The sequence below is a fragment of the Arachis ipaensis genome, chromosome B1 (assembly GCF_059453495.1).
Source record: "Arachis ipaensis isolate K30076 ecotype BB chromosome B1, ASM5945349v1, whole genome shotgun sequence".
NCBI classification, from domain to species: domain Eukaryota; kingdom Viridiplantae; phylum Streptophyta; class Magnoliopsida; order Fabales; family Fabaceae; genus Arachis; species Arachis ipaensis.
In genome coordinates this window covers 6,809,410-6,824,291 of record NC_142436.1, presented here as the reverse complement: position 1 = coordinate 6,824,291, position 14,882 = coordinate 6,809,410, and the positions used below count along the sequence as shown (strand labels likewise).

The 14,882-nt window shown below is 42.2% G+C and overlaps 1 protein-coding gene across 1 annotated transcript; it reads left to right on the top strand.

Moving 5' to 3' along the window:
• The first annotated feature begins 2,650 nt into the window (after positions 1 to 2,650).
• Positions 2,651 to 3,094, top strand: LOC148575626 (uncharacterized). Its single transcript, XM_088502455.1, has one exon. The coding sequence runs from the start codon at positions 2,651 to 2,653 to the stop codon at positions 3,092 to 3,094; it is 444 nt and encodes a 147-aa protein (XP_088358581.1).
• The last annotated feature ends 11,788 nt before the right edge of the window (positions 3,095 to 14,882 follow it).

The following is a 14,882-nucleotide window of genomic DNA, read 5'->3' as shown; positions in this document are numbered from 1 at the left end:
TGAAGGAGCCATTGATGGAAATGATCAGGGCTAATGCCGACCTCTTTGCCTGGACGCCTGCCGATATGCCCGGGATAGATCCTCAGCTCATATCGCATCATCTGGCCGTCAAGGCGGGAACCAAGCCAGTGGCCCAGAGGAGGAGAAAAATGTCGCAAGAAAGAGCAGAAGAAGTAGCCAGGCAAACGGCCAGCCTTCTAGAAGCAGGATTCATCCGAGAACTGGACTACTCAACTTGGCTGTCAAACGTGGTCCTGGTCAAAAAGCACAATGGGAGGTGGAGAATGTGCGTAGACTACTCTGACCTCAACAAGGCGTGTCCCAAGGATTGATACCCTCTACCTAACATTGACGCACTCGTTGACGCAGCGGCGGGGTACCGGTACCTGAGCTTCATGGATGCCTACTCAGGATACAATCAGATACCGATGCACCGACCTGACGAAGAAAAAACGGCGTTCATAACACCAGGAGGAATCTATTGTTACAGGGTGATGCCTTTCGGTTTGAAAAACGCTGGGGCCACGTACCAAAGGCTGATGAATAAGATATTCAGTGAACTCATAGGCAAAACAGTAGAAGTCTACGTGGATGACATACTCGCGAAGACTACACGACCCAACGACCTCCTTAGTGACCTTGATGGTGTTTTTTCGTCCCTCCGGCAACACGGCATGAGGCTTAATCCGCTCAAGTGTGCGTTTGCCATGGAGGCCGGTAAGTTCTTGGGATTCATGATTACTCAAAGAGGGGTGGAAGCCAACCCCGAGAAGTGTCAGGCAGTTCTCCAGATGAAGAGTCCGGGCTGTATCAAAGACGTCCAATGACTTGCCGGGAGGTTAACGGCTTTGTCCCGATTCCTCGGCGCGTCAGCAGCAAGAGCCCTACCTTTCTTCAATCTAATGAAAAAAGGAATGACGTTCGAATGGACCCCAGCATGCGAGGAGGCATTCAACCACTTCAAGCAGATTTTAGCGGCACCACCAGTTCTCGGAAAACCCAGGGCCGGAGAACCGCTCTATCTCTACTTATCGGTAACCGAGGAAGCAATGGCCATGGTGCTCGTCAGAGAAGGGGAAAAGACCCAACAACCCGTTTATTTCGTTAGCAGGGTCCTCCAAGGACCAGAACTGAAATACAGCAAGCTGGAAAAACTGGCGCTGGCGCTCCTAGTCTCCTCCCGAAGGTTAAGACAATACTTCCAAAGCCATCGTATAGTCGTAAGGACGGACCAGGCGATTCGCTAAGTATTGCAAAAGCCTGACTTGGCCGGTAGGATGATGACCTGGGCCATCGAGCTCTCCCAATGCGACCTACAATATGAACCCCGACACGCGATCAAAGCTCAGGCAATGGCAGACTTTCTGGTTGAAGTGACGGGGGACCCTCCCGAGGAAACGGGCACACGGTGGAGGCTCCACGTTGACGGGGCCTCCAACCAAACGTCCGGGGTAGCAGGGGTCATCCTAGAAAGCCCAGCAGGGGTCATCTATGAACAATCGACTAAGTTCGAGTTTCCAGTGTCGAACAACCAAGCAGAATATGAAGCTCTCTTGGGCGGACTAACGTTAGCTCGGGAAGTCGGAGCGACAAAGGTCGAAGTATGCAGCGACTCACAAGTTGTCACCTCGCAGGTAAACGGAAGCTACCAAGCCCGGGACCCCCTCCTGCAAAAATACTTGGAAAAGGTTAGAGAAATAATGAGTCAATTCCAGGAGGTCATCGTCCAACACGTCCCAAGAGAAAGGAACACACGGGCGGACCTCTTGTCTAAGCTAGCGAGCACAAAGCCAGGATCGGGTAACCGGTCCCTCATCCAAGGCATGGTGAAGGAACCAACGGTCGCCCTCCATTTGACGAAGTCAAGCCCCTCATGGCTAGACCCCATCACCAACTTCCTGGAACTCGGCAAGTTGCCCGAAGATGAGAAGGCAGCCAAAGCCTTAAGAAGGGAGGCGGCCAGATACGCAATTATACAGGGACAACTATTCAAAAAGGTACTCAGCCAGCCCCTGTTGAAGTGTTTGCACCCCGACCAGATGGACTACGTGCTTAGAGAAGTCCATGAGGGGTGTTGTGGACACCACATCGGGGGCAAAGCCCTAGCAAGGTAGCTCATCCGAGTAGGATACTATTGGCCAACAATGATGAAAGACTCAAAGGAATTTGTCAAAAGATGCATAAAGTGTCAACAAAACGCCAACTTCCACAAGGCACCGGCCTCCGAGCTAAGTTCTCTGACGACTACTCGACCTTTCGCACAATGGGGAGTCGACCTCCTGGGGCCTTTCCCGGTCGGCCCAGGACAAGTCAAATACCTCATTGTCGCCATCGACTACTACACCAAATGGGTGGAGGCTGAACCGCTGGCTACGATATCGTCCTCCAACTGTCGGAAGTTCATGTGGAAGCAGGTGATAACCCGTTTCGGTATCCCGGAAGTCGTTATCTCAGACAACGGGACCCAGTTCACAGACAAGAAGTTCATGGAGTTCCTCTCTGGCCTAGGGATAAAGCAAAAGTTCTCCTCGGTAGAACATCCCCAAACAAACGGGCAGGTAGAGGCCGCAAACAAAGTCGTCCTTCTTGGTCTAAAGAAGCGCCTAGACAACAAGAAAGGAAGCTGGGCCGACGAACTCTCTTCCGTCCTATGGTCTTACCGGACAACCGAGCAAAGCGCCACGGGGAAACTCCCTTTCGCCTAACATACGGGGTCGATGCGGTGATACCAGTCGAAATCGGCGAACCGAGCCCCCGACTACTACTCGCGGGCATGAGCGAAGCGGTCGAAAAGGACCTGATTGAGGAAACAAGGGAGATGGCGCACCTAACAGAAATGGCGCTGAAACAAAGAATAGCTCTGTGTTACAACGCAAAAGTCCTCAAACGAGATTTCGAGGAAAGGGACCTCGTCCAGCGACGCAACGACATCGGCGTCCCGACCCCAGGGGAAGGCAAGCTGGCGGTAAATTGGGAAGGTCCCTACAGGGTAAGGGAGGTACTCGGCAAAGGTGCTTACAAGCTCGAAAGACTCGACGGCAAGGAAGTGCCCAGAACATGGAATGCGGGTAGCCTAAGAAGGTTCTACCCATGACCAGACGATTCGCCGTCCTGAGAACCTAAAGAAATAGTAAATACCTGCTTTGTTTGCATGACAATCTACCTTTTTATCTTGTCAAATATTCGCCATATTGATTAATTTGCTTAGCTAACGATTAACTCATACTTGTCAAAAAAATTTTCGTACTTGTCTACCTCTTTTCTACGTGCGCCACACACGAGCGCGCCTTAAAACGGCAGATCGGGACTGATCACCCCGTGGGCCATCTTCGTTACGGCCAAAGCCAACTGCGACGACAACACGACCACGGCAATCCAAGCCATAACAATCATAAAACGGGAAAACGGGCGCAAGCCCCCCAAGAGAAATAACGACAACAAATACAATAAACGGCAACCCGGCCAAATGACCAAATAAGTATAACCTATAAAGAGTCAAAACAAAAAACGAGCAATAAGTTGTTCAACAAACACGTTACAAAATATTCTAAGTTACAAGACCTCACTTCCTCGGCATGTCAACAATCTTTCCGTCCTGGATAGTCTTGAAAACGCCAATTGACGACGTGTCGAAATCAGGAGCTGCGATCCTCAGCTGAGCCTTCAGGGCATCTTCGGTCATCGAGATGGCATTCTTCCCTTGCTCCTTGGTCACCTTAAGCTTCTTCTTAAGCTCAGCGGCTTCAGCTTTAGCGGTTTTTGCCTCCGAGACGGCCTGCTCCCGCTCTTTTTCCAAGGCGACAACCCGACCCTGAGCGGCGTTCAGCTGACCCTCCAATGTCATCTCGCGCTCAAGAAGCCGGGCCACGGTCTCATCGGACGCCTTCAACCTCTCCGCAACAAACGACGACTTCTCCTCAGCAGCGCTAAGCTTTCCCCCCATCTCGGACAGCTGACCCTGGAGGAGTTCAACTTGAGCCTTGAAGTCATTGTTCGCCTTAACAGAGGACTCAAGCTTCCTCCGGAGCGCCTCCATTCCCGATAACTCGAATTCAGCCTTCCGAGCTATCACGGCCCCACGAAGCAAGGTGCGATACATCCACCTCGCCTGCCCGGACAGTTCGGTCTCGTGAAAATGCTCCTCTGTCCCGGGTATCAGTTAGGAGTCAATAAATTTGGTAGCATCAAAGTTCCTTTCCATTATGGTAAGGGCCCCTTCCGGGCTGGAAGACATCTTTCGCTTCTTGGGAGTATGGATAAGCTCCATATCACTATCCGGCTGGGGGGTGAGAGTCGCGTGCCCTTCAGCGGACCCTTCCTCACGGGTAGGGGAAGCCTGGCCCCCTGCAGCCTGTTTCCCCGACACGTCGGTATCCTGGGGAGAAGGCACAACCTGATTCTCCTTCTCCCCTGAAGGACCCCCCGACTTACCGACATCCTTCTCTTCGGCATTCTCGTCGTCACTTGCCTCAAAAAAGGTCTTCATCAGATTCTCAAGACCGGTCACGGTGGCAGACATTTCCACTGCAACGAACAACAGGCACGTTAGTCGTTAGATCAGAAAAAGAAAATCAGAAAAAGAAAAAACAATGATAAAGAAACATAGGCAAACAAAGAAGACAACTCACGAATATAGCTCCTGGCGGCCTCCCGTTCACCCATAAGAAGATGTGGGTTCACGGGGTTCTTTTCAAAAATGGCAAAAAGTACGTCAGCTATTTGCTTATCTACAGCCGACAACCTCTTGTACGTCACCTTGATGAAAGGATTCGATCCCGCACCAAAACTCCAATAAGTCTGGATAAGGCACTCCCCCTCTAACGACAACCAAAAGGGGTGACGACCTTTGACGGGACGAACCTTGAAGTACTTATCTTTAAAACCATGGTAGGAGTCCTCAAAAAGGCCAAAAATTCTCCTACCCTGGGCAGAACGGAAAGAAAGAAACCCTTTTCTCGCCTTCCCCTGTTTGGAGGGGTTGGTAAGATTGAAATAGAAGAGGAAAACGTCCACCGACACCGGCAGCTCCAAGTACTCGCAGACCATTTCGAAGCAACGGATTGAAGCCCAGCTGTTTGGATGAAGCTGAGACGGGGGGACGGATATCCGGTTCAGCAGTGCCATTTGAAACTCGGAGAACGGTATCCGAACGCCAACTTGTGTGAACATCGACTTGTAAAACCAGATCCAATCGGGGACACGAGGGGAGTGAAAGTTGAGCTCATAAATACGCTCATGGGGGCAGGGACAATGGCCTCGTAGTTGGCCTCTTCGTCACTCCCCCCACACAAGTAGCCGGCTTGCCGGAACTCGGTCAACTCCTCCAAGTCCATCTGGTTGGGTGAGCTCCTTATATCGTCGGTCACCCAGGCGTACGGGTCGTAGGCCGCGCCAGTTCCTGAAGACCGGGAAACGATGCGAGGCATACCTACATCGGGGTACCACTCCGTTAGACTATGAGGTCGGGAGTCCACAGAAACCCAGAAACTACACCTTTTCAAACTTAGATCATGGCCAAGAACAGTTAAAAACTACACCTATCACGCAAATCACCTAAAACCTACCCAGGAATGGTACCCCTCCCCTAGTTCGTCTACCCCACCAATGGAAGGCCATTCAGCAAAAGTAAACCAAAACATACAAACAGTAACTACCGCAACAGCGAGGCATAATATAAACATGGGGGGAGAAGGATCAAGAAATTACCTAAAATGGAGTACGAAACTGGAGTGTAAAAGAGAGGCACAAGTTAGCCCGAATAGAGAATCTTTGGATGTCAGGGAGAAAAGAAGATGAAAATAGCAAAGTGGGAGGAAGAGGAAAGAAAACTGTTTAAAAACCACCATGATAAGCGCGAAAGAAGGCAAGGGCAAAATGGTCTTTGCGCACGGGGTTTTTTCAAATCATTACGAGCATTTAATGCTCAACGCGAAGAACGAAGCGACGAACGAACGCCTCAGCAGACCAAGAGACACGCGCACCAGAGACGCGTCTCTCCCACAGTCAGCCGACTCGACGACAACGCACGAGTAAGGAAATCACGCGCCACCGATCGTCCTCGCGACCATCACTGGCGCGTCGGGGGCACTGTTACGGTCCAGCCCAGGACTCCTGTGGGTCAACCCGACCCGAGCTCCACCCGGCCCGGCTACGCGCCCTTCAACCGACCCTGACACGCGTCCCATACAGCTCACACACAGCTATGGGACAGCGTCCCTGAAAATATGGGCCTGACTTCCAGAGGGGCCCAGGACTGACATGTATATAAGGGGAAGAATGGCTCTTCCCCCGAGGTACGTCACATCCCTACACCACCCTCATTTCGCCTGCACATATTCTGACAAGAGCGTCGGAGTGTCTTTGCAGGTGGCACCCCCCCTCTTCTCTCACACGACGTGCCCCCCCTCTTCTCTCACACGACGTGCTCGGGACCTCCCCAGCCCGGACTGGAAGACCGTGACCAGACGAGCCCTTTCCTTCATCCCAGGTCCTGACCCGAACCGTCCGGTAACCGACCTACCGAACAAAATCGAAGGAAGTACCTTTCACCATGTAGCTGGACATCGACTTTTTTTTTTGCACTATGTTTGATTTAATGGAAAATGAATAGAAAAAAAATAGATGAAAAATGATATTTTTTTTTTGTTTAGTTATCAAAGAAAATAGAAAGGAAAGAAAATTTTTGTGTGGGTCTCATTAAAAAGATTTTTTTTTTCTATCACAAGCAAGAAAACAAAAAAAAAATGCTATAATTTTGTATTTTCAATACTATCCTTAGTTATATTATTATTGACAAATATTAATATAAATTTAGTTTTAATATATTATTATAATAAAAATTTATATTTAAACATTATATGAATTAGATTAATAATTTAAATTAAATATGTAGAACCTATGCACAATTACTCAAGAGGGGGGGTGAATTGAGTATTGCAACAACAATGAATCTTTTTGCGAAAGTTAAAGACAATATACAAAAGTGTTATTGTACTAGTATTTTTCCAAGAGCTTAACTCAATTGCTAAGCATTTATAAGGAGCTTTTACTTTCCAATAGACACCAACTCAAATAAATTGATCAAGCTTTTCACCAATCGGACTTAAGCTATTTCTTAAGTACTTACGAAGCTACTTTTCAATCACAATTTATTTGCTCAAAGGTAAAAGACAATAATATAGAAGAGATGAGTTTGGAGAGATGCAAACGCTATTTAGAGTGGTTCGGCACAATCCTTGTCCTACGTCCACTTTCTTTCTCAATCGCTATTGAGAAGTTCCACTATTGCCAAGCTTCAAGGTGCTCGCGCAAAACCTTTTACAATCCGAGTCCTTAGTTTCTAACACCTCACGGTATATGATCACCACTCGTATACTAACCCACTCCACTTAGAGACTCCTTCTCTAAGATTTGCCTTGAGTACTTAGTATACTTCTTTGGTATCCTCACCGACTATAGTGTTTATAACTCTTGACTCAACCTTGGAGATCACACTCCAACTTACAAAGTGTTACAAGAAAACAATTCTCAAAGAATTGTTGAGATGAAATGAGTACTCTCTAGAAGAGTGTATGATTACAAGTTTAGCACTATTGAACCAATTGATATTGCTCTCTCAAATTGTGTATTATAACACCTTAAAAATGTGTAGAATGAAAGAATATGAACAAGATAGTTTGCAAAAATTCACATTTATAAAATAAGGCTTTAATCCATCTATTTATAGACTTCCCAAACCTTAGAAACGTTTGGGAGTTAATGGGATGGAGCCGTTTTGTTAAAACTAGCCGTTTTTTATGTTTTTGAATCATTTGCATCGATGCATAACACTTTGCATCGATGCATAACACTTTGCATCGATGCAAATGTGTCTTTGAAGCTGAAATTTGAATTTTCAGCTAGGTTGCATCGATGCAAACATCTTTGCATCGATGCAACAAGTCGTTGCATGCTTTGCATCGATGCAAGATGAGTGTGCATCGATGCAAACCTTAAAGAATGGCTTAAAATCACTTCAAACTACTTAGGATTGATCTCAAACTTGTTGGAGTCAATTCCTATGCTTTTGTACCTTTGAAAACAAGTTTTTAAACCATTTGGCTAGCATCGAATTGCAAGATATGCATCAAAACATTTTGTGAGTGTGTGTTGAGAGATTTAGCAATTGGTTCTTAACAGGAAGTTACCTAAGTCCTAAGACACTATACTTGTCTTCAAATGTTGTGGACTTGAGTTTCTTGTTGTTGTTGTGTTGCTTTCAACTCTTCATTCCTCAACGTTGAATGTTGGTTGATCTTTCAATATGCTTGTTTATTCAAGTTGTTTGTTGGTTTGTCTTTCATGTCGTTTGTTGGTTTGTCATTCATCAAAACCTATGAATACAAACTTCGCATACAAGCAACATGATTTACAATTTCCCCCTTTTTGATAATGACAAACCAATTTTGAGGATATGCATTTATAAATGATTTTGAAAGCAACAATAATGCACTTTGTTTTATAGAAAGCTTTGGAGAAGACTTCACAAAAAAAATTTTGCAGGAGTTCCCCCTAAATATGTGCATTTGTTCCCTTAATGGGCGTTTATCAAAGAAAACAATTTAGATATCAAAGTTTTTGCTTAGCGGAAGTCTTTTTGAAAACATTGTTTCGCACACTTATTTCTTCTTTTCAAATCCTTAAACTTCTTCTTTTTCAAAAGTTTAAAATTTCAAATATCCTCAAACTTCTCTTCCCCCTTTTGACATTATCAAAAAGAAAGGATTTTGAAATGTGTCATAGAAGCATGCATAAAACAATGAAAATAGATATTTCCCCCTTTCAAAAAGAATTTGATTTTCTCTTTTTATATATAAAACAAGCATGCATAATTCCCCCTAAATAAGTGAAATATATTAAAGCATGCTCATTAACTTAAAATAGGGGTACCAAGCCTATTTTGAGTTATTCACCAAATAAGCATACAAGCATTAATCATTAAACAAAATTATGAAGAGCATATCAAAATATTAAAACCATAATAGAAATCCTTAGCTTACTAGGAGTTAGTTTAACAATTCATATAATGAAATAAACATAAAGCAATAAAAAGTGACTTGATGAAGAGGAGACAATCAATCTTGGTCTTCATCATCATCAGTGTCCTCTTCATATGGTAGGTGGATCCCGAAATGCTTATATAAGTCATCAATACGACGATCCAAGCGACCCGTGCGACGATCTACACGAGACACACGACGATTAAGTGCTTCAAGTTGCCTACCATGCTCTACGTCAATCCTTTGGATGTTTTGGTTGATGGACTGTAATTCTCTCATTATATCAACCAAGGAGGGTGGTTCTTGAGCTTGAGGTGCTTGTGGAGGAGCTTCCTCTTGAGGACCTTGTTCATCAACATTTCTTCTTCCCATTTTGTTGAGAATATGAGTGTTGATACAAGATTGAGGTGGTACTTCCTTGGTAATCTCATTTGATACATCAATACCAACATAATCAAAGACTTTAGACCATAGGCAAAGGAATCCTAATCCACCATTCCTATCCTTCATCTTGAGCCTAACCATATGTTGTATTATAAAGTATGGCCAATTAATCTTAATTCCATTCATCATAGCCCACATGACAATCAAATCTTCATCATTTACATTCGCATGCCCGGATATTCTAGGTTGCAATACATAGGTGACTAGATATAACAAAGTTCTATGTTCCGCACTCATTGAATTGCAACTAATTTTGGAATGAGCTCCTTGTACAAGATTGAACAAATGCATGGCATTGTCCTTTGAATAACCCCATTCATCAATTGGGGTTTTACCACCTTGAAACAAGTCACCTTGATTTGGCAGCTCCCAAATGGTGGCTAACTCATCACCATCTAGCCTATAATCCTTTCTTCCTATCTTGAAGAATAATGTGAAACTTGATTCATCTTCCTCATCAATCTCAATCATGAGTGTACTATAGGCTATGGCAACTAAATCCGGATAAAATTTACTCTTAATTTGAACAAAATCCATGAGACCTTGATGAACTAGAATAGCCTTAAGAGTATCAAAGTTATGAATGACAAGAAGGGTCGGATCCAAATACCTCGGAGGAATTTCCTTTCTTCCGGCGAGCCTTGCCTCATAGAATTGAAGATCTTCATTAGAAGCAAAGTACCTTGCCAAAGGATGATTATTTGGAGGTGGAACCACACTTGAAGAACCTTTTGACTTCTTGACGGTTCTCTTGATTCTAGGCATTGTGGATGATTTTGTTTTATGGGTTTTGTAGAGGAGAATGTGGGGACTTCAAATATGTAATTTGTTTGTAGTGGGTATCTAAGTTTTGTGAGTTGTATGAAGCTATATGTGAGCTTGTTTTGGAGGTAATGGAGGTTTGGAGGTGGAGATATGAGTTGTGAGGTTGAAGATGATGAAAAAGTGGGGTTTTGTTGCACAAAAATGCCAAATTTACGTGTTTTTATGTAATTTGGTCTTGTTTGCATCGATGCAATGGGCTTTGCATCGATGCACATAGCACGTCGTGTGCTTTGCATCGATGCAAAGCTTGGTTGCATCGATGCAACATGCATCATTTTGCCCAAAATCACCAAATTTTCATCCTTTGGTGGTTCTTTCTTCAATCCTTTGAGTTCCATCATGTATATACTCATTTAAACTATTATAAACTTCAATTTGTTGATCCTCCATTGTTTATAATCTTCAAATTCTTCAATCTACCTCAAGATTAATCACTCATTTATCAACTCATAAACCTACAAAACAATGGCTAATTGGATATCTCCAATGCTTAAGTTAGTAAGAGATAAAATAGCAATATAAATACAATGAATTCAACCAAATCATATTAGATTAGAATTCAAGATACCAAGTTCATTTCGGATGTTAAAAAAACTTTCTTTACATAAAGGTTTAGTGAAGATGTCCGCTAGTTGTTTACTAGTTTCGACAAATTCAATAACCACATCACCCTTTTCAACATGGTCTCTTATGAAGTGATGTCTAATCTCAATATGCTTGGTTCTTGAATGTTGAACCGGATTCTTGGTTAAATTTATTGCACTAGTATTATCACATTTGATAGGAATGTGATCAAGCATGAGTCCATAGTCCACAAGTTGTTGTTTCATCCATAAAATTTGGGCGCAACAACTACCGGCGGCTACATACTCGGCTTCGGCGGTAGATAAGGCTACACTTACTTGTTTCTTGCTATGCCATGAAACAAGAGAGTTTCCTAGCAAGTGACAAGTGCCGCTAGTGCTTTTCCTATCCAATTTGCAACCGGCAAAATCGGAATCGGAATAACCAATCAAATCACAAGTGGATCCTTTCGGATACCACAATCCAACATTTAATGTTCCTAGGAGATACTTCATAATCCTTTTCACCGCACTTAAGTGGGATTCCTTAGGATTAGTTTGGTATCTCGCACACATGCATACACTAAACATGATATCTGGCCTACTTGCCGTTAGATAAAGCAATGATCCTATCATGCCTCGATACTTCTTTACATCTATGTTTTTACCTTGTTCATCTTTGTCAAGGTAGCAAGTAGTGCTCATTGGTGTGTCCATTGCCTTAGCATTGTCCATTCCAAATCTTTTGAGCAATTCCTTGCAATATTTGGTTTGGCCAACGAAAGTTCCTTCTTTTCCTTGTTTGATTTGAAGACCAAGGAAGAAGTTGAGTTCGCCCATCATGGACATTTCAAATTCACTTTGCATGAGGTTTGAGAAAAACTTGCAAAGTGATTCGTTAGTTGAACCAAATATTATGTCATCGACGTAAACTTGTACCAAAAGAATATTTTTGTTTTCAATCATGATAAATAAAGTTGTATCAACCTTCCCTCTTCTAAAACCCTTTTCTATTAAAAACTTGCTCAAACGTTCATACCAAGCTCTTGGAGCTTGTTTAAGACCATAAAGAGCTTTCTTGAGTTTAAAAACATGATTAGGATTTTCATAATCCTCAAAACCGGGAGGTTGTTCAACATATACTTCTTCTTGAATGAAACCATTAAGAAAGGCACTCTTAACATCCATTTGATAAAGTTTGAAGTTATAAGAGGATGCAAAAGCAAGTAACATCCTAATAGCTTCTAATCTAGCTACGGGAGCATAAGTTTCGTCATAATCAATGCCTTCCTCTTGATTATAACCTTTAGCTACTAATCTAGCTTTGTTTCTAACAATTGTACCATTTTCATCGAGTTTATTTCTAAAAACCCATTTTGTTCCGACAATTGTTTGATTACTTGGTTTAGGCACCAATTCCCAAACGTCATTTCGTTTGAATTGGTTAAGCTCCTCTTGCATTGCCATAACCCAATGTTCATCATCAATTGCGGACTCAATGGTAGATGGTTCAATTTGAGAAACAAAAGCACTATATGTAAATAAATTTCTAAAAGAGGATCGAGTTGTTACCCCTTTCGAAACATTACCAATGACGTTGTCTAGAGGATGATCCTTTGAAGTACGCCAGTCCTTTGGAAGTGCATTTATTTGTGCTTGTGATGGTGCAATTTCTTCAACTTGAACATTATCCTTTGTTGTAGAGGCTTTATTTAAATCTTTTTCTTTGTCTTCACCATTCAAATTTAGTGAATCAAAGTTTTCTACATTTTCATCAAAATCTTTTCTAGCATAACAACGGTTAGTTTCATCAAAAGCGACATGAATACTTTCTTCCATAGTCATGATGCGTTTATTATATACTCTAAAAGCTTTGCTAGTTAAAGAGTAGCCTAAGAAGATTCCTTCATCAGCCTTAGCATCAAATTTGCCTAAGTTATCTTTTCCATTATTTAGAATAAAGCATTTACAGCCAAAGACGTGAAGGTGGAAAATATTTGGCTTTCTTCCTTTGTACAATTCGTACGGTGTTTTCTTAAGAATAGGTCGAATGATAATCCTATTCATAACATAACACGCGGTACTAACCGCATCCGCCCAAAAGTACTTAGGAATATTAGCCTCATTGAGCATAGTTCTCGCCATTTCTTCTAAATGACGATTTTTCCTTTCAACCACACCATTTTGTTGTGGTGTTCTAGGAGAGGAAAAATTATGCTCAATGCCATTTTCTTCACAAAAAGTTTCAAAAAGATTGTTTTCAAATTCTCCACCATGATCACTTCTAATAGATGATATATGCAAATTCTTTTCATTTTGAATAACTTTGGCTAATCTTTTGAATGCTCAAAATGCATCACTCTTGTTTGCTAGAAACAAGGTCCATGTAAATCGAGAGTAATCATCAACAATAACTAAAGCATAGTAATTGCCACCAAAGCTCATAGTCCTGGAAGGACCAAATAAATCCATGTGCAAAAGTTGTAATGGCCTTGTTGTCGAAACAATGTTTTTAGATTTAAAAGAGGCCTTTACTTGTTTTCCCTTTTGACATGCGTCGCAAAGGATGTCTTTTTCAAAACGTAGCTTTGGTAAGCCAATTACTAACTCTTTAGAGACCAACTTGCTAAGATGGTCCATGTTAGCATGAGCTACTCTACGATGCCATAACCAAGTTTCATCATTTTTACTAACAAGGCATTTCACATCATTTGAGGAAACTTCATCTATATTAATCATGTATACATTGTCAACACGGTGTCCAATTAGCACAATTTCATTAGTGTCTTGCCTTTTTATCAAACAACATTTTGAGTCAAAGGTAACTAAGTTTCCTTTGTCACAAAGTTGGCTAACACTAATGAGATTATGTTTGAGACCTTTGACAAGTATAACATTATCTATGGAGGTAGAAGAATTTTTACCAACTTTTCCAACGCCGATTACTTTGCCGGTGTTGTTGTCTCCATAGATCACATTTCCTCCGTTTGTAGGCTCTATTGCGGTGAACTTTGATTCATCGCCGGTCATGTGTTTGGAGCATCCACTATCAACATACCAATTTGTATCCTTAGCTCCAACACGTACCTACAAAACAATTAAAATTGGGATTTAGGTACCCAAGTAAATTTGGGTCCTTGATGGTTAGTATGAGCATAATGCCCATAAGGTGCCCATCTCGTATCTTGACTACGAAAGTTTATATGTTTAATTCTAGTAAAGCATACGGGTGCTATATGACCTACTTTATTACAATAATGACATATGACATTTGGATTATGCATCCTATGCATGTTTCTAAATGGTTGCCTAGGTTGTTTCCTAAATGCAACATCTTTTGATCTATATGCATTGTGATTATAATTTCTAAATGAAGCATGTTGAGGAGGATGTTTAAAGGCTTCATTCCTTTTAGGCATGCTTGCCTTTTGGGCTTGCGGTTGCCTAATAGGAGTTTTAGTATTTTTAAATTTTCCTTTTTCAAAACCTAAACCTTCCTTATTATGAACATGCTTTTGGTTTTTCAACATTTTATCTAAGTTCTTTGAAGATTCATTGAACTTAGCTAAAGTGTTCTTAAGATTTTTAATTTCATTTTCATGCATTTTACAAGATTTGTATGGATCACTACTTGTGCTACACTTATCTTTTCCAAGATTGATATTCTCATTTTTCAACATCTCATTTTGTTTTAAAAGATCCATATTCTTTTTCTTTAGGAGAGAATAATCTTGGGTAAGTTTTGTGTACACCTCAAGTAAGGCATCATATTCATCTTGTAAATTAAAAGAAGTGGAGTTGTCATTACTAACCTTTTCTTCGCTTGCCATTAAGCAAAGATTTGCAACCTCGTCGTCATCGGAGTCGGATTCATCCTCGTTCTCCCATGATATGTATGCTTTCTCCTTCTTCTTAAATTTCTTGTTTTTGTCCTCCTTTTGAAGTTTTGGACAATTGGGTTTAATGTGTCCAACTTCTCCACACTCATAGCATTTTGGTACCTTTGTTTTAC